Source organism: Lachancea thermotolerans (assembly GCF_000142805.1).
Source record: "Lachancea thermotolerans CBS 6340 chromosome F complete sequence".
Taxonomy (NCBI): domain Eukaryota; kingdom Fungi; phylum Ascomycota; class Saccharomycetes; order Saccharomycetales; family Saccharomycetaceae; genus Lachancea; species Lachancea thermotolerans.
In genome coordinates this window covers 1,179,675-1,200,052 of record NC_013082.1, presented here as the reverse complement: position 1 = coordinate 1,200,052, position 20,378 = coordinate 1,179,675, and the positions used below count along the sequence as shown (strand labels likewise).

The window sequence follows — 20,378 nt, the reverse complement described above, 5'->3', positions numbered from 1 at the left end:
CGGGTCCTGGAGAGGCGAAGCGGCGGAGCGGCGGGCGCCCGCGCGTGCCAGCGCGTGCGAGCGAGGACGAGCGCTCGCCCGGCGCTTCTGGCGCTGTTGGTTGCTTGAACTTCTATTTTTTGGAAAAACGCTACAATTTATACAGTGTCCAAGCCACGGTCGTGGTGGCTCGACGGTTTATACAGTGTCCTAGTCATCATTATGTTGGCCGGCCGGCCCTTCTATTTGGGAACCGGACCCCGGCCACCTTGCCTATTTTACTGGAATGTCTCCTGAGCGCCCGTCACACGCGCATTTATTTGTCGATGTGCTGCTCGTGGATCTTGGCGTATCTGCCGGAAGGATCCTCGGCGCAGCCCCAGTCGGCCTTTGGAATCCACCTCATCACCGTGGAGGCGGCGGTCTTCTGAGGGAAGAGCGCGTCGAACTTGAGTCTGTACCAGTAGGCCTCCTTGGTGGTTGGGATGTCGTCGCCCCACTCGGCCTTTGGCTGCTTGAACTGCTCGTCGGAGATGGCGGCCTCGGCGGCGTCCTTTAGGCCATCGATCCACGAGTAGCCCACACCGTCGGAGAACTGCTCCTTTTGTCTCCACAAGATCTCCTCTGGCAGGTATGGCTTCGCGCCGGGCTCGTCCGATGTGTCGAAGGCCTTCCTCAGAATGTACTTCTCGATGCGGCCCTCCGCGGCGTTGATCATCTTCTCCTTTGGATCCAAGTTCATGCACAGCTGCAGGAACTCGCGGTCCAAGAAAGGCACACGCGCTTCCAAACCCCAAGCCATGGTCGACTTGTTGGCTCTCAGACAGTCAGCCAAATGCAGGTTCTTGACACGCTTGACAGACTCGGTGTGGAACTCCGCGGCGGAAGGAGCTTGAGCGAAGTACAGGTAGCCGCCGAAGATCTCGTCTGAACCTTCACCGGACAGCACCATCTTGACACCCTGGGCCTTGATCTTTCTAGATAGCAGGAACATAGGGGTAGATGCTCTGATGGTGGTCACGTCGTAGGTCTCCAAGTGGTAGATGACGTCGCTCAACGCATCCAGACCCTCTTGCAGCGTGAAAGTGTGCTCGTGGTGAATGGAGCCAATGAACTTCGCGACCTTGCGCGCGGCTTGCAGGTCTGGGGCGTTTGGTAGACCGATGGCGAAAGAGTGCAAGTGCGACCAGCCGGCACTGCGCAGGTTTCCGGCATCGTCCACACCTGCCAGATGCTTGTCCTCGGAGTCGTACTTGACAGGGTCCATTTGGGAGTTGGCCTTCTCGGTCTCTCTGGCGGCGATAGACGCAATCAGCGAAGAGTCCAGACCACCGGACAACAGCACACCGTAAGGAACCTCGGCCATCAGTCTCTTTCTGACCGCCTTCTCCAACGAGTGGCGGATCTTGAGGAGATCTAGAGGCTCAGATGGAATACGGTCCTCGTCGATCCAGTCTGGGTTGAAGTAACGGGTGATCTGGTCCGTCTCAGAGTCGTAAACGTGACCTGGAGGGAAAGCGATGATGCTGTCACAGTTGTCGGTCAAGCACTTGAGCTCCGAGGCAAAGTACACAGTCTTAGGCGACTTGGAGTCTCTGCCCATGTACAGGGTAGTGATACCGATAGGGTCTCTGGCAGCGACGATGCGGTCCTTCTTGGCGTCATACAGAGCCCACGCGAACATACCGTCGAGGTACTTGGGGGCGTCGATGCCGTACTTCTCGTACAGAGGAATGATAGGCTCACAGTCCGAGAGTGTCTTGAATGGGTAAGAAGAGAATTCTTCTCTCAACTGGATGTGGTTGTAGACTTCACCGTTGACACCCAAGATGTAGTTGTTGTCCTCAGACACAAAAGGCTGAGCACCAGAGTCCAGGCCGACGATAGCTAATCTCTCGTGAGCCATTAGTGTGCTGTTTTTGATGATGTTACCGGACCAATCTGGGCCACGATGTCTGATTCTCTTGACCAGTCTTAGAGCATCGGGCTTGAACTCCTCAACAGACTGGTGTCTGAAGCAAGTGAAAATACCACACATATTAGGGCGATGTTATTTTAGTGTGCTTTTGAAAGCTATTTACAACTTCTTGAATGCAGAATGTGGCAAAAAGCGCGTACAGGTGCTGCTTTTATGTTCGAGAAAAGTTGATCGTTTTTCTTATTGTATTAAAAAAATCTTTTTTTTTTCTCACTGAAAAATATAATGAGTAATATGCCCTGTTATCCGGCCGGCTATGACTCGACTTTGAGAATTACAGGCGCACGCGAGCGCACGATAACCTCCAGAAGCCGCATACCAACAGGAAACGCCGTTTATTACAGCTATGTCAGATACGCTCCGAGTCGGACGCCTTGGCACGTAAGCAACGCCCGAAGTTCCTGGTATCTGTATTCTTGTTGTAGCCCCTACAGGCCCTTGCGGGCATACAGACCCTGACTGTTAATCTTCGAACGCCGGGTCCACCTTTCCGAGGGCAGTGCGACTGTTTTCTAGCGACGGACTCGTCGCAAGGAGACAGCCGACGCATACTGAATAAGAGCTGCAAGACCTACGATTCTATATAGACCTTCAATCTTTGCTGAAAGAATCAGAATTTTCTATAAAGTGTCCTTGTCATTCATAGAATGTAACAAGATTAAAAGGCTGCGCAGGAACCACACTCTCCATTAAAACCTCAGGCAGCACAAAGCGAACCTGAGAAGAATTGTTCGATTGAAATAAAACGCAAATAATATCATCGTCTTCTTTATAAAACTTGGAAGGTCATACCTTTTGTGAAGAAGAGAAAACGGTGTTGTTCTTCAATTTTCAAGAGCTATATATACGGTCGTGGATTTATGTACTTATGTACGAACGATGCTGATGTTGGCACAGATAGCAGTTAGGGCGCGATGGAATAACAGTTATGATTCGCGAAAAGAGATCCTGTGAAAGTCTTGAGGAGAGAGCACTATCCCGAGGGGTAGCCACGCCCGCAGAAGTATGCTTGGCCACCATACGGCCTCTTTAAGAGGTTGTGTCGGGCGTTTTTTCGAAACGCTACAAGCTCGAAACGTGTAGGCGGCTGTGCTGCGAAAGAAGAAGCTTTCGATGGTTGGAGTTATCTCACTACGTCTCTGAAAACTGCAGGAACGCAAGCTTGCTCGCTTCTTCCTATCACCACTTCTGCGTTGAAGGGCCGAACTCCATCAGTTAACCAAAGTCTCCTCCCACGAATCTCATCGCGGTCTGAAAAATTTTAGGCGATGGGATGAGCTGCAGCACTACAAGTTGAATGGATCAAATAGTCTAGCCGCCCGATGAAGACTTCTGTGGACGATATCAAGGCGACTGCCAAGCTGCTGCTCTCTTCAAATGACCGCAAAAACTACAACAGCATCGTGAAGCTTGTGGGGCAGTATTCGCACCTACAGCTAGCAGAAAAAGTGCAGTTTGCTGAGCAAGAACCCACGGCGCGCTGTCTGACGGTGTCACTCTACCAGGTGTTCCGCAAGCTCTTCTTCAGAGGCCAACTCAATCCTTCCAAGGCAACGACCGACAAAGAAAAGCTATTCTTCCAGTGGTGTCGCAAGGCGTACGGGTCCTTCAAGTCAAAGCTGCTTCACTGTATTTCGTCTTTGCCATTCGAGTCTTCCCTCGCGTTGGACTGCCTCGACGTGTACATGAAGCTTATCGAGCAGGAAGCTATATTCTTTGCGTCACAAGATGGTGCCCCGTTTTTCCCTAACAAGACCCTCAAAGCTCTCATACGTGCTCTCTTGGAGTCAAACATTCCCGGCAGCATTGACGCCACTGACGGTCAATCCAAAAGCGCTGTGATACAGGAGTTTTCCGAGAAGTACTACCAGAAATTTGTGGATGTCCAGTACTACTTCCAGGCTGAGCTTGTGCAGCTAACTGCTGACGGCGATTTAGACCAATTGGACAACACGCAGCTCATGGCCAAGTGGCTTTGCATTATGAATCACGACAACCATTACTGCAATGAGAACGCGGACCTCGAAGTTTTTGTTGCTCAACCACCTCAGGCTATAGAAAATGAGGGGCAGTACAAATCTAATCTTGAAAAGAACTGGTTACAATTTTTGAACCTCCGCGGGCTTCCTGGTACCCAATACAAAACAACATTGTTAATTTTACACAAGCGAGTAATACCATACTTTCAGACGCCCACCAAACTAATGGACTTTTTGACGGACTCGTACGACCTCGGTGACGACGTGTTGTCGCTCCTAGCATTAAATGGGCTGTTTGAGCTCATGAGAAAATATAACCTCGAGTATCCAAACTTCTACGAGAAACTATACCAGTTAATCACACCTAGTCTGATGCATGTGAGGCACAGATCGCGTTTTCTGAGATTGACAGATTTATTTCTTTCCTCCACGCACATCTCTGTAAATCTTGTTGCCTCATTTATTAAAAGACTAGCGCGCTTGACCCTGGACTCGCCACCTGCTGCTATCGTATCCGTCATTCCATTCGTTTACAACCTCATCAAGAAACATCCTACATGCATGATAATGCTTCATGATCCGGACTTCGTGGCAAATCCTTTTGCAGATGCCAACGAGCTCGCGCAGCTAAAATCTCGCAAATCCCAGTATGTTGATCCCTTCGACATGAACGAGTCAAACCCTGAGAACACACATGCAATTGACAGTTCTTTGTGGGAGCTGGAATCATTAACAAGCCACTATCATCCTAACGTGGCGACATTGGCGAAGATTTTTTCACAACCTTTCAACAAACATAACTACAACATGGAAGACTTCCTAGACTGGTCATATGACTCCTTGCTACAGGCCGAGATGAGCCGGAAGCTGAAGATACTACCTGCTCTCGAATTCGAGGAGCGTGGGGCGCCTCTCGGAGATTACGTAAAACTGGTAGAATGGTAACTAATATAGATTTTTTATACGCAAAAGCGATTTCGCGTAAAAATTCGTTTTTGGGTTTAAACTGCGGAGCCAAATAGCGGATGCTGAACATCATTGGCGCTGTCGGTTCTTCTCATCGCTATTGTGTTTCCTGTTTTTCCCGGGCATTACGAGCCAAAAAGACAAATGTAAAAAGAATGGTCTCTAGCGGGATCGAACCGCTGATCCCCGCGTTATTAGCACGGTGCCTTAACCAACTGGGCCAAGAGACCAATTTGATGGTAGGAGGGAGTACCAGCTTGTTTAAGTAGAGTTACCACTTGTCTTTTGCAATTAATTGTGACATCGCTTTATGGTGATACTGACAAAAAATACAGATAATAGCGAGATTCGAAGGATATTACTGAAAATCAAAAGTCCAAGCTTAGCAGTGGTAAGAAGCACGATAATATGGAACAAGAAATTCATTCGAAAATCTTTTACCATCAAGGTCAATCCCACTGGCTATTATTTATAGTTCAGAGCCTTATGATAAGGCACAACGACCCAACACAAGCAATCAGTTCATACTTGTAAATCTCTTTCGTGGCCTGCATGCTTGGTCAGCGCTTTTGTAAGTTTTGCATTTTAACGGCATCCATTTGATATGATCAAAGTTATGGGTAGCAGGAACTTTGAAAAGTCTATGGGCCTCAAGGGCTTCTAAAATTTTTGAGCTACATTTGAGAGCTTAAAGACTTCCGGTTATTGTGAACTCGGTAAAATTATCAGGTCTTAGCAACATAGTTGAGCACTCGTGTGTGAAAGGACTGTTTCTAATTTAGTGGTAAAAATCACATACGCCGTGACGGTCGCGCGCGGGATGAACTCACTAAGCACTTAGATACCATCCACTCTCCATTTTGAGGGACATGAGCCTACCTCTGAAGGACTAACGAAACGATCAAAATGTTGAGAGCAAGACAGCACGGGATTTTTTGGAACATCTGCCCGCAAAACGAACGCACATCTGCCTATACGTTAATTTAGTACAAACTTCGGTCGCCGAAAAGCCTGTCCTCTGGGGTCTGTGTTTTTATTTCAGGAATTCGACTTCTCAGTCCCTTCCCATCACAGCATCCTCGGAGATTTTCTAAATCTGGTCTTAAGTGAGTTGCAATAAGCGAAAAGCGCAGGTCCTTTTCGGAGCATTGTGTGGTAGGATATTTTTGCCGGATTGTCAGCCTTTCTTACAGCCCTTATCGTCCGCGAATAACACGCTTTTTCTGTAGCTAGCTCTCACCAGACCTTGGTTAGTTGGCCAATCTAATTTCGGGAGTTATTTATGGTTTTTGGAATCCAAAAATAATCCGCTGAGTCCTCATAAGCTAGGCTGTCTTGAGTTAAGTTCCCGTTGCGGGAGAGCAAACTCCGCTGCCTTGCATTTGGAGTCGGGTAGAAGAAATCTAAGGGCTATGATTTCGTTTAAGCGAGTAACATAAGAAACGTGGTTGATTGTTCTGGCTATATGCTTCCATGAATTCGCAGGATCCCCCTACCCTGGCAGAAACAGCCGAATAAACTCAGAATTGTAATTGTTACACAAAGCTAGGTCATATTATTCTGATGAAGATTAACAATTATAACTGCCTTTCAATTGATGTGCGGAATTAGCTTCCTATTTGTTGTTCTTAAACGCGGAATTCGTTAAATTTAAGAAAGCGAATTTAATTAAATTTCACTCTTGATCTACATTTCTGAACATTTCGATCTAGGAAAACTTAAAAAAATTTCCTTACAACAGATCGATATAAGCGGCATAGTCACTCCTCAAAGAAATCAAAAGCGCTTAAGTGAAAGTTGACCAGCATCATGAGTATTGTCAGTGAGGAAGCGGCACAGAAGGCCCTTGAGTTTAAAAACCAAGGGAATGCGTTTATCAAAGAGAAAAAGTACCCTGAAGCAGTAGAATACTACTCCAAGGCCATCGAGCTAGACGACACGCAATCGATTTTCTTTTCGAACAGAGCGTTTTCCCGCTTAAAACTTGATAACTTCCTTACGGCGCTTGAAGACTGCAACAAGTCCATTGAACTAGATCCTAAAAACATCAAAGCTATTCATAGACGAGGTTTATCCTACGTGGGGCTCTTGGAATTCTCTAAGGCACGCAAAGATCTCAAAACCATTTTGCAGGTTAAACCTAATGAGCAAAGTGCTTTGAAAGCCCTCGAGGTCTGCGAGAGATTTATCAGGGAAGAAAGATTCAAAAAGGCGATTAGTGGAGACGGCGAAGAATCGAAGGTGAATGTCTGTGCGAGCCTACAACTTTCATCATTCGACGGAAATGCGGATCTATTGAATTACAAGGGAATGGAGCTTGAGATTGTTCAACTAACAAATGAAAAACAGGAACCTGCAGGCGCAAAGATTACGAATATGTCTCAAGAATTCGTGTCACATATGGTTAATGAGCTCTTTTTGGAGGGCAAAAATTTGCCTAAGAAGTACGTGGCTGCTATCGTATCGCACGCGGAACGCTTATTCCGTCAAGAGGCCTCGGTGGTTGAGCTTGACAACTCTTCAGAAACCGATGTCAAGATATCAGTATGTGGTGACACACATGGCCAGTTTTATGACGTCTTGAATATTTTCAAAAGATTTGGTAAGGTGGGCTCTAACCATTCCTATCTTTTCAACGGCGATTTCGTTGACCGCGGCTCGTGGTCATGCGAAGTGGCTCTTCTCTTCTACTGTCTCAAGATCCTTTTCCCTAATAACTTCTTCCTGAACAGAGGAAACCACGAAACTGATAACATGAATAAAATATACGGTTTCGAAGACGAATGCAAGTACAAGTATTCACCAAGAATCTTTGAAATGTTTTCGAGAAGTTTTGAAGCCCTCCCCTTAGCTACTGTCATCAATGACAGCTACCTCGTTATGCATGGAGGTCTCAGTAGCGACTCCTCTGTTACACTTGAAGACTTCAAGAAAATCAACAGATTTTCACAGCCCCCAAGAGATGGACCATTTATGGAGCTGTTATGGTCCGACCCTCAAGCAGGCAAAGGTTTGGGACCTTCGGAGCGTGGTCTCGGTCATTCTTTTGGACCAGATATCACAGCCGAATTCTTGACAAAGAACAACTTGTCCAAGATTTTCAGATCTCACGAGGTTAGAATGGGAGGCGTTCAGTTCGAACACGACAAGAAGCTGGTGACAGTATTCAGTGCGCCTAACTACTGCGACTCTCAAGGAAATCTGGGTGGTATAATACACGTCGTACCTGGAATGGGAACTTTGGGGCAGAACGGAAATGATGATGAAAATTTGACAGTCGAGACTTTTGAGGCCGTTGGGCACCCCAACATCAAGCCCATGGCATACTCGAACGGAGGTCTGGGCTTCTGAGACGACTTATAGCATGTTATTGAGCGAATGTAATTTTAACTTAATAAGGCATAGCAAATGGTGTAAAAACATGTAATTATTCTCCTTCATTCGCCTCAAGAACCTATGTCGAGTTGATTATATATTACAAAATGCAAGGGTTTGATGCCTGTCTAGGAATCACCAGCGGCTTTAACCAGATCCAAAAACTTCTCTTTAGAAAGTTCTGCCAAAAGTTCTTTCTTTTCCGCCCTGTTCTTCACTTCGCTTAACTTCTCCGCGCCTTCCTTCTCCGTTTTGACTTGCGTGGATAAGATCGCGTTGAAAAGTTTGACAACACCCTTTTGGGCTATTTTCCGCAGCCGCCTCTCTTTCTCGAGTACGTCCCTGATTTCGGCACCAGATTCTGACTCTGCCGACACCGTGGGTATAATGTCTTTCTTTCTAGTTTTATTCAGCAGCTTCTTTTTCTCTGCCAAAAGCGCCCTCTTCGCCTTCTGCTCAAGCTTGTCACTTTCAAGCTTCTTAACAACGCCTCTCTTCCTGGCCATGATTGGGTCCTTACGGTCATGAGCCTTTAAGTGTGAGCCTAAAATAGCATTAACAGCTGTGGAGAAACCACTTGAGCCATCATCGTGCTTGCCGAGCTTAGCTTTCTTCTTGCGTGGAAGATCGTCATCCTCCTCCTCAGACTCATCTTCTTCACTTTCCTCAGAGCTGCTGCCGTCAGGGATCTCCTCCTCAGAGGGTGCTTCTTGGCCATCAACGCTTGAAGGTTCTTCATCCTCATTGTCTGATCTGTTGACAACTGCTGCTGAGTTCTCTTTCGATTCGGCTGTTTTAGCGTTCTCGCTCCCCTTCACACTACGGATCTGGTGGCCTTTGCTGTTTTCGCTATTCATGTTGCTCTTATTGGATACCATTTGCAGCTGAATATCCTCTAATCCTCACTTTACCATCAGCGATGAGCTCTGCATCAAAATTTTTTAGCGCAGTTCTGAACCTTTAATTTCCCGAGTAATTATATACGTTTGATGAATGCTTAAATTCAAAACAAACACGAAACCGCCTCTTCAGAGAAACACACTAAACCCGCGCAACTGGTACAGAAGTTTTGAACGCCTATTCCCCCAGAGAAAGTGGGAACAGCTTAGAATTGTTTTTGGAAATTGTTTGGATTCCACCCCGTGTCTTTAGTTGCTTATTAATGAGCGCAAACAAAGCATAGAGCTTTAGCTTCACGTTGGAAAGTTATGGAATCTGAATCTCCCAGGACCCCACCGAGATCGACTGCAAGTAGATTAGGAACAAGTTCCAAAATACCTTCACCAAATGGACCCAGTTCCCCAAAGTTCAAGAAGAGAAGCGCTTCGCCGAGGCCGCCCTCTGTCAGCGCTTCTGAACATCAGTCTATGGTAGCACACACAAAGAAGCAAAACGGCGGTAGCGAAGGATCCTCACACATGACTGCATTTTACCGGGAGAACATAAAACAGCTCAACCAGCTTCAAGACATAATGTTTCGGAAAAAGTCAAAACTGGACTCTGTAAAAGACGAACTGTTTGAGGGCAAAGAACAGTTCAAATCACTAATGTTAAAATTAGAGACTTTGAAAGAGGAGAAACATGTTAAGCTTCAGCAATTCAAGTTGAAGCACAACGATTTGAAAAAACTGGGCGACGAGCATTCGACGCGCGAAAAGTTCATGATAAAGGGCTACGACTTAGAAATCCAACAATTGCGTGCTAAAAGCACTGCAGAACTCAATGCTATGGAAGGTGACTACAGGCGCCAGTTAGAAAACCTGAGGTTTGCGAAGGTTCGGAAACTCGAAAATTCCCTCGATGAACTGCGGCGCGATATCAGCAAAGCAAGAGGCAGTATTGCCAATAACAAAGAAAATTTTGAATCACAATTGAATGAATGCGAGGTGCGGCACAATTATAGGAAAGAAGAGTGGTTACGAACTCACCAGAAGGAGTTAAACGCGCTAATAGAAGAAAGTAGCACACTCAATCGCGAGTCTGAGAAGTTACAAGCTGTGCTAGACAATGAACTTAAGGCCAAACTTCTCAAGAAGAATGAAGAAATAGAAGTTCTAAATTCGAAACTCCTTGGGTTTCAGGAGCAGCTGGAGCAATCACGCTTAGGGAACAGGCAACTCGAAGATGAGATCAGTAAGTACACCTCAGAAACTATTCAATCATTGGCGAAGCGAGATGAGCTAGGACACTATGTTTCTTCCTCGACCTATGAGCTTCAACAGATTGGGGAGATTCTTTTGAAAGAAGAAACAATGAGACGAAAGCTTCATAATGAATTACAAGAGCTCCGTGGGAACATTCGAGTGTTTTGTCGGCTGAGACCTGCTCTGGAAAACGAGAATTATTCCTCCTCTAGTATTGAGATTGAAAAATTCAGTGACGAAACTGGGATGCAAAGTATAACTATAAAGCGGGATTCGAAACAGCACAAATTTACCTTTGATAGATGCTTCAGCGCACAAGAAACGAATGGCGATGTATTCAGCGAAATTGGCCAGCTAATACAAAGCTCATTAGATGGTTACAATGTTTGTATATTTGCTTATGGACAAACTGGTTCGGGAAAAACCTTCACAATGCTTAATCCGAATGATGGAATCATTCCATCGACATTAAACCATATCTTTTTGTGGGTGGAAAAGCTAAAAGAGCTGGGCTGGGTCTATGAAATTACCAGCCAGTTTGTCGAAATTTACAACGAAAACATAAAAGATCTCTTCAAAGAGAACGATGCCGACGTCGACGACACTGGTGAAAGCCTTAAGTTTGAAATTCGGCACGATAATGAGTCTCGCACGACGCATATAACCAACATCACTGTCTGCAAGTTGACCAGTAGAGAAATGGTGAACAGGATGTTGAGACGGGCACTGAAAATGAGGTCCACAGCAGCTACCGTTGCAAATTCACGCTCTTCAAGGTCCCATAGCGTTTTCATCATAAAACTCGATGGCTATAACACCATTTCAGGCGAGAAGTCAACAGGAACACTAAACCTAGTTGATTTGGCTGGCTCGGAAAGAATTCATTCTTTACAACCTCAAGCAGAGAGGCTTCGCGAGACTCAAAACATCAATAAGTCACTAAGTTGTTTAGGAGACGTGATACATGCTTTGGGTAGCGCAGATGCTTCCAAAAGACACATTCCTTTTAGAAACTCTAAGTTGACTTACCTGCTGCAATATTCCTTGATGGGCGATTCCAAGACTTTGATGTTCGTTAATGTGTCGCCATGTGCTAATAGCATGCTCGAAACTCTCAATTCTTTGAGGTTTGCTGCCAAAGTTAATTCCACCAAAATGGCCAAAAGGAATTAAAAAGGTTTTGGGCTGTGTACGAGCAAGGTTATTAGAAGTTTGTTGTAACATAAGGGATAAAATCGGTATCTATGCCGAGTTGAGATGTTGGAATCCTTAAAGTATTTAATTACAAGATGGAAAAGGTTGAAGTTAAATAATGGTAATAATGCATTTTTGGGTATGTTCTGGGGCTCTATTTCTTGGAGTTGGGGCCATTTTTTTCTAGGTCACCGTTCTCCTCTTGCTCTCTCAAAAACTTCTGAAGTCTTCTTATGGCCCAGTTCTTCCCTATGAACTCGACGCTAGGGTCAGAGCTACCTTCAGTTTGCGTGTATAATTTCCACCACTTAGGAGACTGAAATTTCTCGTCCTCCTGAGGGAATCCACGTTGGTCATGACGGATCTGCGCAACATGCTTTCTCAATTCAGCAGCCAGTTTGCTTCGCAGAGCTTGCGCCTCGGTGCCAGTCTTGAGCTCCTGTGTAAGGTCAGTGGGATTCTGAGGGTCATGATATTTTTCAACCAAGCGCCTCCACTCTTCGCGGTAGCGCTCAATTATTGAGTCATTTACGGGGTCACCCACAGTGACATTGACTTCAGCCCCAAAGTTACGGGGGAGATAACGCTCGATTTTAGTTCCAGCTGCGGACTCGGGAGCTATTTTCTCAAAACCCGTTGTGAATATTGGCACCACGATTGGAGCCTTAGTGCTTTCCAAGACCATCCTAGTGATACCCCATTTAAAATATCTCATAGAATTGGCATAAGGGGGGTGAAGTTGCAAGACGAAACCTTCGGGATATACATGAACCCATGAAGGCTTTGTTCTGGCAACAGGGGGGATGTATTCCTTTGTTATTTTTTGAACGAGAGGCGGAGACCTTAGCGGTTCAGGGCAGTCAACGTGGTGTGGCGTCCATTCGAGGTCCAAGGTATCGTCAGGAGAAAGTAATCTAATAGAGGCGTCGATGGAGCCTTGAAACGGACCTGCGCCAAATCTCTCTGTAGATAACACTTTACCTAAAGAAAAAAAAGTCGCTAGAAATTTGCTTTGAAAGCATACGTTATGCGCCCCCAAGCACCACCTTATGTGGTCTAAGTCTCGGTACATCCTCCATGGAAAGACGCCCCATATGAAAGGATCATCCACCACTGACATGTGGTTCATAACTGTCATCAAGCCTCTATTCTCAGACACAGACCTTTCGATCGCTGACTCCAACTTTTCAAAGTGGTTGAGCTGCGTATTATAACAGGTCTTTAGTACCAGCTTAGAGATACCAACCGTCAATAAGCAGGTGGCATGCGAACCTATCTGCCATAGCCGAGAGCGCCTTGGATATTCTGACAAAAATTCATCACCGCGGTTGAGAACATCGGGAAGTGACATCGGCTTATAACCCTGACCTTTTTTGAGCTTTCTTTGCAGACTTTTTAATCCAATTATTCTTGATTAAGCATTCAAAATTACAATTTTTGAAGATTTAACGATGGCAAGGTGTACTAACGAGATCAATGGAAAAGTTCACCAATTGGAGAGATAAAGGAACCGGAATTGCCCCTTTTATACCTACTCCGCCTCCCTTGGCTCAAGAGAAAGGCTTGAAGGGCTTCCTTGGTGGCATAAGTTTCGTGCTAAAGCTGGTCCTAGCTTCACCAATTGTTTTGGTGGCCTTGCTGCTGAAATGGACGCCTGCTTACCACCCGCTGTGTAAAGTAGCAATTAAGATGATATTTGGGTGGAATCTTCAAGTTAGTGTTCAAGGCGTGAAAAGCAGAAAGCAAGGACCTCAATTTATGCCCAGCAAAGGCAAAGTCTACATTGTCAACTACACAAGCCCGCTGGATCCCTTGGTGCTGTGGTTCATAGCGCGGGGACCGGTTGCCTTTTGCGTTCCCAAGCCTCAAAGGAAGACTGCGTCGCTATATCGCTTGAATTTTTGGGAGATAGTTCAATTTACGCTCGGCGGATCAACATGGGGCTCCGCCCAGCACGATTTCCAGGAGATAAAGAGTGCTATGGAGTTATCAAATTATGTGACTTATGTCTTCGCTGAAGGAACGACTTCAAACGGCAAAAGTGTGCTGCCGTTTGTGGTAACCCAGCAATTTTGGAATGAGTTTCTTGGAGAACCAGCCGTGGGATCCTCTAGCTCTGTAAAGACGCTCACTAGCACGGCCTCACGGGACGCAGAGGTCCGCGCCATCCACATCAAGATCAACAGTTCTCTAACTACGCCTCTCCGCATCGGCGCATGGAGGTATCTTGCTCGTGCATCTTCTCAAGGTGTGACCTACAAGTGCAGAATCAGCGAGCCCTTGGGGCGCGACCTCGAGAAAACCAGAGTAGCTTTATGTGGGGGCGATAAGTTCAAACTTGTCGGCAAGGAGTTAAACACTGAATCCAAGATGAAATTTGCAGTGGAATACGGCAGCCGCAGACGCTAGCTTGAATGAAACTGGGTCAAAAATACTCTGAGTTGACGGGGGAATTCTCTTTTAACTGTTCGCCATCAAAAAACCAAGCAGTACCAACCAACTCCGGTGTCTTTCCTTGGGGCCAACTATGTGTTAGTTCTTCCCGCTGATTGACAACTGGCTGAAAAAATACTTTGTCGTTAGTGTTAACATATCGGTGGTGCAGCAGCATCACCAGAGGGATGATAAAATCTTCAAGAGTAGATTGTAAGAATGGATGTAGTTCTCCTCGCTCTATCGGAGTTGACCGTTTGAAGAGTTTGATTTTAGTTTGCAGCTTCGAGCCTTCAGACTTGAGCTCTCTGAACTTAGAAGCAATTTTACCTTTGAGTTTTTTAGTTTCCTGGATTAACTTTAGCTGTTTGTTGGATATCAGGCCCTTGGCGAGGCAATCAGTCGCAGCTTCGAGCATTCCAATCGCTTTTCCGCACTCGTCATTTCTGTAGCAGTCTAGCGACATTAACACGAAGGTCAACGCATCAAGGTAGCGACAAAGGGGCTCGCAAAGACTTGAAAGGCTTGTGTTTGCGAGCTGGGAACAGGTTTCCCGGCAGCCAATACACAATCGTGCGTAAAGGAGGCTTGCTTTGGCTAAGTCCTTGATATCAGATTCTTGAAATCCTAGAAGTCTTTCGTAGCGGTCCACGTCAGCTTTGCTGCTGCCGCATATCTGCGACCTCAGCTTGGAGAGAGAAAATATCACGACGCTCAGCTGCTGGGAGAGTGTCCAGCACTTTATATAGGTCTGAACCATACCCAAAAGCGACGTAGTGCTTGCAATTCTGGAACTAACCAAAAACTTTAGCAGCCCGATCGCTTTTTTGTTGTATTGGCCGCTGCTGGCCCATGCCTCCTTCGAGCCCTCTAAATACGCTTTCCGTACAAGGCGCTCGCATGATTGCTGACAAAAGAAAGCCATATTTACCACGGCAATGCAGATCAGCTCTTCCAGCTCAGTGTCCGGGAAAATCGCGTGGCTCTTTAGGAGCGCGCTCGCGAATTGGAGATGGACATCGAATTTATTCATGGCTGAGGTGTCGGACCCACTCTCAACTGCTCTGGAGGCATCCTGGCGAAGCAGCGACAGCTCCGGAGAGAGCTGCGTCCCCGCTGGAATTTGAAGAGGTAGCTCATGGAGAACTAGCATCGGTGAGCTGCCGAGCTGAGGCCAGGGACCCTCAAAGCGACAACTAGAGGTGCTAATTATATGTACCATTACCATGTTTCGTTGGTAGTGACTAAGAGACGGCGTGCACTGAGTACAACTCTTGTAATGCTTGTTCCATTATACAGCGATGTTGTTTACGATGTTTGCATGCCTAGCGTGTCCGGAGGCATAGTGCGCTGTTTTTGTTCGCTGTGTCGCCACTGCTCCTCGCATTCTGGATCGACTACTAAGAAACACCGGCCCTTAATTATCGAAGGAGGCGCCCCATGAAACTGTCTATTTTTCCTACGTTCAACCTCTGCTAACGCCAACCCGCATCTCCCCGAGCCTTACGTAGCATTACTAAAAGGACCAATCCCGAGCACGCGCATTAAAGAAGCCATCAAACAGTCTAAGCCCGTCGGTGTGCTTATCGCAAGCGGTCCAAAGCTTCCGAAGCGCTACGCGAGCGCAGGCAGCGCTCGATAAACCTCAAGCCTATCTCCGTATGTAATGACATCGGGTATATAAGACGCGCGTCCAAAATGTCGGGAGATAAGAGCTTTCTTGGCATTCTGTCGCTATCCCCTGCAACAAAGCTGCCGGTGTGTCGCGTCCGTTGCAGTTATAAGAAGCTAATATTTTGCCATGGATCCCACCTGGGTGGCGTCAAGCTTCGGCTAGCCCTCAAAGTGCAGACTTCTTATTGTCAGAAAATGCTTAGCGAGCGGTGCAGCGTGTCAACACGGGGGCGCGGAGGGTGCACGTAGCTGAGAAATCGCAACGCTTGTTTGCTCGCCCTCCGGCACTTCGAGGGGACTTCTCGCTCGCTCTCAATGTCGCCTTGCGTGTGGGCGGCTAGTTGCCCCTGGCGCTGTTGGAGACGGCGCGAGCGCGATCTCCGTACAAAAGGATCCAATCGATTGAGAGCTATTTGCACGTGATCATTTGTCACATGCTCTTGATGCGATATGTCCGATCACGTGCATGTTTTTTTGGTAGCCCACGCAGCCTCAGTCCCGGGGCAACGCAAGGCATCTTCCGACTGGAAGGAAATTCGCTCCCGCGATGCGGCGTAGGGTGCGTACGGGACGGAAATGATATCTGGCGGGAAAAACGACAAAAAAAAAAGCAGGGCTTGCTATTGGAGAATGTTGCGCGAAAAGCTGCAGAGGCAAGCGTCAAAAATGCGTTCCAGCGCCGTGCTCGCCTTTCCATTGGTAGCCAAGGGGCGGCGATTGTTCTTATCTTATCAAAGCCAAATGGCAGGCCGGCGGTAGAGTAAGCTTGGCCGGCTAACTTGGAAGAGAATTATTGTTTTCTCTTTACAGGGTCTCTGGGAGCAGTGTTTGCTGCGGTTGGTGGCTCATCGGCAAGCGGTCGTATGTTCCTACGATGCCTAGATTAGGCTGGGTGACCCCGGAAGGCGTCTGCATGCGCCGGCGTCGAGATGCGAGTGGGAAGGAAGTCGCGACTCTGCTAGGTGTACTATAAGAGAAAGATTTTCAAAAATGGGTACTTTGGAATGGCAGGCAGGGCGTAAACGAGATCCAAGGCTGAGCATTTCCCTCGAAGTTGTCAGATTTCTCGCAAAATGGGTCAGCTTTGGGAGGAGACTTACGAACCCGCGACGGTAGCGTTTATACTAGTGGGCGCGGCGCTCGTGTTCGTGATGGTACCGGGGCTGGGCTTCCTGTACTCGGGGCTGACGCGCAGAAAGTCGGCGCTGGCCCAGATATGGGCGGTACTCATGGCCGCGCTCGTCGGCATGGTTCAGTGGTACTTCTGGGGCTACTCTCTGGCGTTTTCGAAAACGTCCCACAACCACAAGTTTATCGGCAACCTGGACTCGTTCGGGTTCCGTAATGTCTACGGCAAAGCCTCAGAGGACAGCGAGTACCCGGAGATTGCGTTTGCGGCGTTCCAGGGGCTGTTCATGTGCGTCACTCTCAGCATTATCGCAGGTTGTACCGCGGAAAGAGGTAGACTTTTGCCACACATGGTGTTTTTATTCTGTTTTGCAACGCTCGTGTATTGCCCTGTCACATACTGGATTTGGGCGAGCGACGGGTGGGCCTATAGGTGGGGTGTTCTTGACTGGGCCGGCGGTGGGCCGGTCGAGATTCTATCCAGTGCTGGCGGCTTTGTCTACTCAGCGTTTCTCGGCAAGCGTAAGGAGAGCCTGTTGATAAACTTCAGGCCACACAATGTCTCCATGGTCACCCTGGGTACATCTCTGCTGTGGTTCGGCTGGCTCGGATTCAACTCCTGCACATCTCTGACGCCCAATCTTAAATCCGCATACGCGTTCATGAATACTAATTTGAGCGCCGCGGTCGGCGGCATGACCTGGTGCCTGCTCGACTTCAGACTCGAGAAAAAATGGTCTACAGTTGGTATGTGTTCTGGCATCATCTGCGGTTTGGTGGCTGCTACCCCTAGTTCCGGTTGCATCACCTTATATGGATCTGTTATCCAAGGTATCGTGGCAGGAATCGTTTGCAACTTCTCCACTAAGATAAAGTACTACCTGAAAGTCGATGACTCTATGGATATCCTAGCGGAGCACGGCATCGCCGGTGTTGTAGGACTTTTTTTCAATGCATTGTTCTCTGCCGACTGGGTAGTTGGTATGGACGGAGCCACAGAGCATGGTGGTGGCTGGATAACTCACAACTACAAACAAATGTATAAGCAGATCGCTTACATTGGTGCGGTCTTCGGCTATGGTGTCGCTGTTACAGCCATAATATGCTTCGTGATCGACAAGATCCCAGGCTTGCAGCTGCGAGCCTCTGAAGAAGCTGAGGAGCGCGGCCTGGACGAAGACCAGATTGGCGAGTTCGCCTATGACTACGTCGAAGTTAGACGGGACTATTTCTCGTGGGGAGTCAACAACAAAGCGGAGTCCTTATCGGAGGACAACGATTCACATCCCCAGGGGGAGAAGCCATGAACTTGTGGCCAACACAAACCTGCATAAACCATATATATATATATAATATGCCACAAGTATTGCATTCATCAACTCAGTCCATATGTATATTCACAAATAGACGCTTTCTGCTGATATTCATACCCCTGCGGTTTTTACCCCGTTGCTAGTGCTAGTTTTTGCAGTTTCATTTCATGGACTAATGAACTAAGGCTTCAAACAGAAATTTTAGCAAAAAAAATATATTTCGACCTCGGTGAGGATTGAACTCACGATCTTGCGATTAACAGTCGCACGCCTTAACCAGCTTGGCCACGAAGTCCTTTCTTGATGCGGTGACAAAAATTCAGTGTACATATCTAGGCCCTTTAACTCTTCCTTTCACATTGGAGCTGATAACGAGGGACTAACTCTACTGAGAACATGGATAAAGAACCGCGAAGCTCAAAAAGGGTTGCCAAAATGGGTTAGTGTCTTCAGGGATGGTATCCTAAAAGCACAATCGCTTGATAACGGGCAACCGTCTCGAGAATTCCAGAAGTGTGTTTACGGCTAAGCTCAAACTTTACCAGAATTAATTGAAAGGGAGGCGGTCGGAGGCAAGGTCTCTCGAAAAAAATTCTGGTTGATTGGCTTGGTTCCTTTCAGCTGATCATTCCTTACAGTTCGGGGCTCCAGATAAGGATACAACACCGTTCCTTGAATAAACATGGACCAACATGCTTGATCAACGCCATTGTGTGAAAACCTCTCAAGCCCTTCTTTCGAACCCCAGATCAGAAAACACTCTATCAGTTGCTTTTTTGTTTGAAGAAAGTTGGTAAAAGGTCTAAGGGCAAGTTTTATTACTCACAGCGCTTAAGTCTAGTTTTTTTCTGAATATTAGTACCAAGCGTCAAGGAAGCTGAGAGATAAGCATTTTATAGTCTTTATACCATACAGAAGGACTGTGGCGTAACTTTTAAAGTAAGTCGCGGCGCACATTGAGTTAATGTCTGTTATGAGTAAATTCTGTCATTTTGTTGCTGTTGTTTTTAGGTAGTCTCTCAATAACCTCTCGAAAGAACTAAACATAAAAATTAAACCTTTGAGTGCAAAGTTCGCGATAAATGTGACAGGTTTCAAAGATGATTCGTCAAAGGCTAAAGTCAAGGGGCCGAAACCTCAGGAAAGCTAAAGGCTCAAATTCTTATTTGCTTTTGAACTTAATGCTTAGGCATTGTAGTTTATTTTTGCCAATGCTTTCTCGTTTCACTCATGGGCGATACGGGCATCACAATTGATGAGGTGTGGCCAACTTTTGAGTCAATTCAATTCCGACCCAGGGATAAGCTGTCAAACATCAAGGTGTTTCAGTTTCCGTCGCATGTCTCAGCTTTTCAACTTGCTCCACCTATTGGTTAGCATGCATCTGATAAGTAACAAAGGTTATAAATTTAGGAATTATTGCCATACCATAACAGTTGCCATTTTAGTATAGTGGTTAGTACACGTCGTTGTGGCCGACGAAACCCTGGTTCGATTCTAGGAAATGGCATTTCTTGTTTTTTTGCATTCGTCTGTCTCTAAAGTTGGCAAAGTAAAGCGCTGAACATTAGGAAGAACACAACTGTAGGAGTTGTACCCATCTCCCATCAAAAATCCGCGCCTAGAGCTGACATACTGGTTCTGCCATTCAAATTTGCATGTGTAAACTTTAGAAACAAACCAATGGTTATGCTGCTTGGCTATAAAGGCCCCGCCTGGGAGGTACATCTACACTTTTGGCCTGAATGCTCTCAAGCCAACAAACCGAGTTTTCGCTTTAACGGAAGTTCGTACCTACTTAGTATAGCGTAGAGCGCTCTTGTTTTCATTTTGATCAAGCAGAAATACTGAATTCATCTATTTTCAGTCTGCTACTGGGCCGGAAAACGTATTCGATAATTTGCGAACCCGCTGTAACAATATCTAATTTACACCCTTTCTAATGCTTTATTGGTGATACCCAACTCATTCACGGGTGCCTCAACCTGGGCGGAAACTCAATGCTTCTCTTTCAGAGCTTGCAGCCTTTCATCTTCCGCGCTGGCAAGAAACCACTCATATCTTGAATGCCCCAAGCGCTCTTCGGTGCGACGGCATCGACAAAATAATTTTCAGCTTGCTGCAGCTTGTCAAAACCATCCCTACCGAAGGTGCATACTTACTAGCAGCTTCTGAAAAACCTTCTTGTAACACTATTAACTCGAGCTGATAGTCC

The 20,378-nt window shown here is 46.7% G+C and overlaps 9 protein-coding genes and 4 non-coding genes across 13 annotated transcripts; 6 read left to right on the top strand and 7 right to left on the bottom strand.

The window, feature by feature from the left end:
- Positions 1-295: 295 nt before the first annotated feature.
- KLTH0F14630g (asparagine synthetase B) lies at positions 296-2,017 on the bottom strand (the record flags this gene model as incomplete). Its single annotated transcript, XM_002554775.1, has 1 exon — positions 296-2,017. One exon carries the CDS (start codon positions 2,015-2,017, stop codon positions 296-298), a length of 1,722 nt encoding a protein of 573 aa, XP_002554821.1.
- Positions 2,018-2,538: 521 nt separating this feature from the next.
- Positions 2,539-2,749, bottom strand: SNR45. The gene has a single exon (XR_002432207.1). It is a non-coding gene; the product is annotated as a snR45 (small nucleolar RNA).
- A 530-nt stretch (positions 2,750-3,279) lies between these two features.
- On the top strand, positions 3,280-4,881 carry NOC4 (ribosome biosynthesis protein NOC4; the record flags this gene model as incomplete). Its single annotated transcript, XM_002554774.1, has 1 exon — positions 3,280-4,881. One exon carries the CDS (start codon positions 3,280-3,282, stop codon positions 4,879-4,881), a length of 1,602 nt encoding a protein of 533 aa, XP_002554820.1.
- Positions 4,882-5,058: 177 nt separating this feature from the next.
- On the bottom strand, positions 5,059-5,132 carry KLTH0F14564r. The gene has a single exon. It is a non-coding gene; the product is annotated as a tRNA-Ile (tRNA).
- Positions 5,133-6,711: 1,579 nt separating this feature from the next.
- Positions 6,712-8,253, top strand: PPT1 (protein serine/threonine phosphatase; the record flags this gene model as incomplete). The annotated part of the gene is made up of 1 exon (XM_002554773.1): positions 6,712-8,253. One exon carries the CDS (start codon positions 6,712-6,714, stop codon positions 8,251-8,253), a length of 1,542 nt encoding a protein of 513 aa, XP_002554819.1.
- A 152-nt stretch (positions 8,254-8,405) lies between these two features.
- On the bottom strand, positions 8,406-9,155 carry RRP15 (rRNA-processing protein RRP15; the record flags this gene model as incomplete). The annotated part of the gene is made up of 1 exon (XM_002554772.1): positions 8,406-9,155. One exon carries the CDS (start codon positions 9,153-9,155, stop codon positions 8,406-8,408), a length of 750 nt encoding a protein of 249 aa, XP_002554818.1.
- A 330-nt stretch (positions 9,156-9,485) lies between these two features.
- KAR3 (Kar3p) lies at positions 9,486-11,594 on the top strand (the record flags this gene model as incomplete). Its single annotated transcript, XM_002554771.1, has 1 exon — positions 9,486-11,594. The coding sequence occupies one exon, from the start codon at positions 9,486-9,488 to the stop codon at positions 11,592-11,594; it is 2,109 nt and encodes a 702-aa protein (XP_002554817.1).
- Positions 11,595-11,769: 175 nt separating this feature from the next.
- Positions 11,770-12,966, bottom strand: TAZ1 (lysophosphatidylcholine acyltransferase; the record flags this gene model as incomplete). The annotated part of the gene is made up of 1 exon (XM_002554770.1): positions 11,770-12,966. One exon carries the CDS (start codon positions 12,964-12,966, stop codon positions 11,770-11,772), a length of 1,197 nt encoding a protein of 398 aa, XP_002554816.1.
- A 125-nt stretch (positions 12,967-13,091) lies between these two features.
- Positions 13,092-14,024, top strand: LOA1 (lysophosphatidic acid acyltransferase LOA1; the record flags this gene model as incomplete). Its single annotated transcript, XM_002554769.1, has 1 exon — positions 13,092-14,024. The coding sequence occupies one exon, from the start codon at positions 13,092-13,094 to the stop codon at positions 14,022-14,024; it is 933 nt and encodes a 310-aa protein (XP_002554815.1).
- A 16-nt stretch (positions 14,025-14,040) lies between these two features.
- On the bottom strand, positions 14,041-15,276 carry KLTH0F14432g (uncharacterized protein; the record flags this gene model as incomplete). The annotated part of the gene is made up of 1 exon (XM_002554768.1): positions 14,041-15,276. The coding sequence occupies one exon, from the start codon at positions 15,274-15,276 to the stop codon at positions 14,041-14,043; it is 1,236 nt and encodes a 411-aa protein (XP_002554814.1).
- Positions 15,277-16,795: 1,519 nt separating this feature from the next.
- On the top strand, positions 16,796-18,157 carry MEP3 (ammonium permease MEP3; the record flags this gene model as incomplete). Its single annotated transcript, XM_002554767.1, has 1 exon — positions 16,796-18,157. One exon carries the CDS (start codon positions 16,796-16,798, stop codon positions 18,155-18,157), a length of 1,362 nt encoding a protein of 453 aa, XP_002554813.1.
- Positions 18,158-18,384: 227 nt separating this feature from the next.
- Positions 18,385-18,458, bottom strand: KLTH0F14388r. The gene has a single exon. It is a non-coding gene; the product is annotated as a tRNA-Asn (tRNA).
- Positions 18,459-19,601: 1,143 nt separating this feature from the next.
- KLTH0F14366r lies at positions 19,602-19,673 on the top strand. The gene has a single exon. It is a non-coding gene; the product is annotated as a tRNA-His (tRNA).
- Positions 19,674-20,378: the final 705 nt, after the last annotated feature.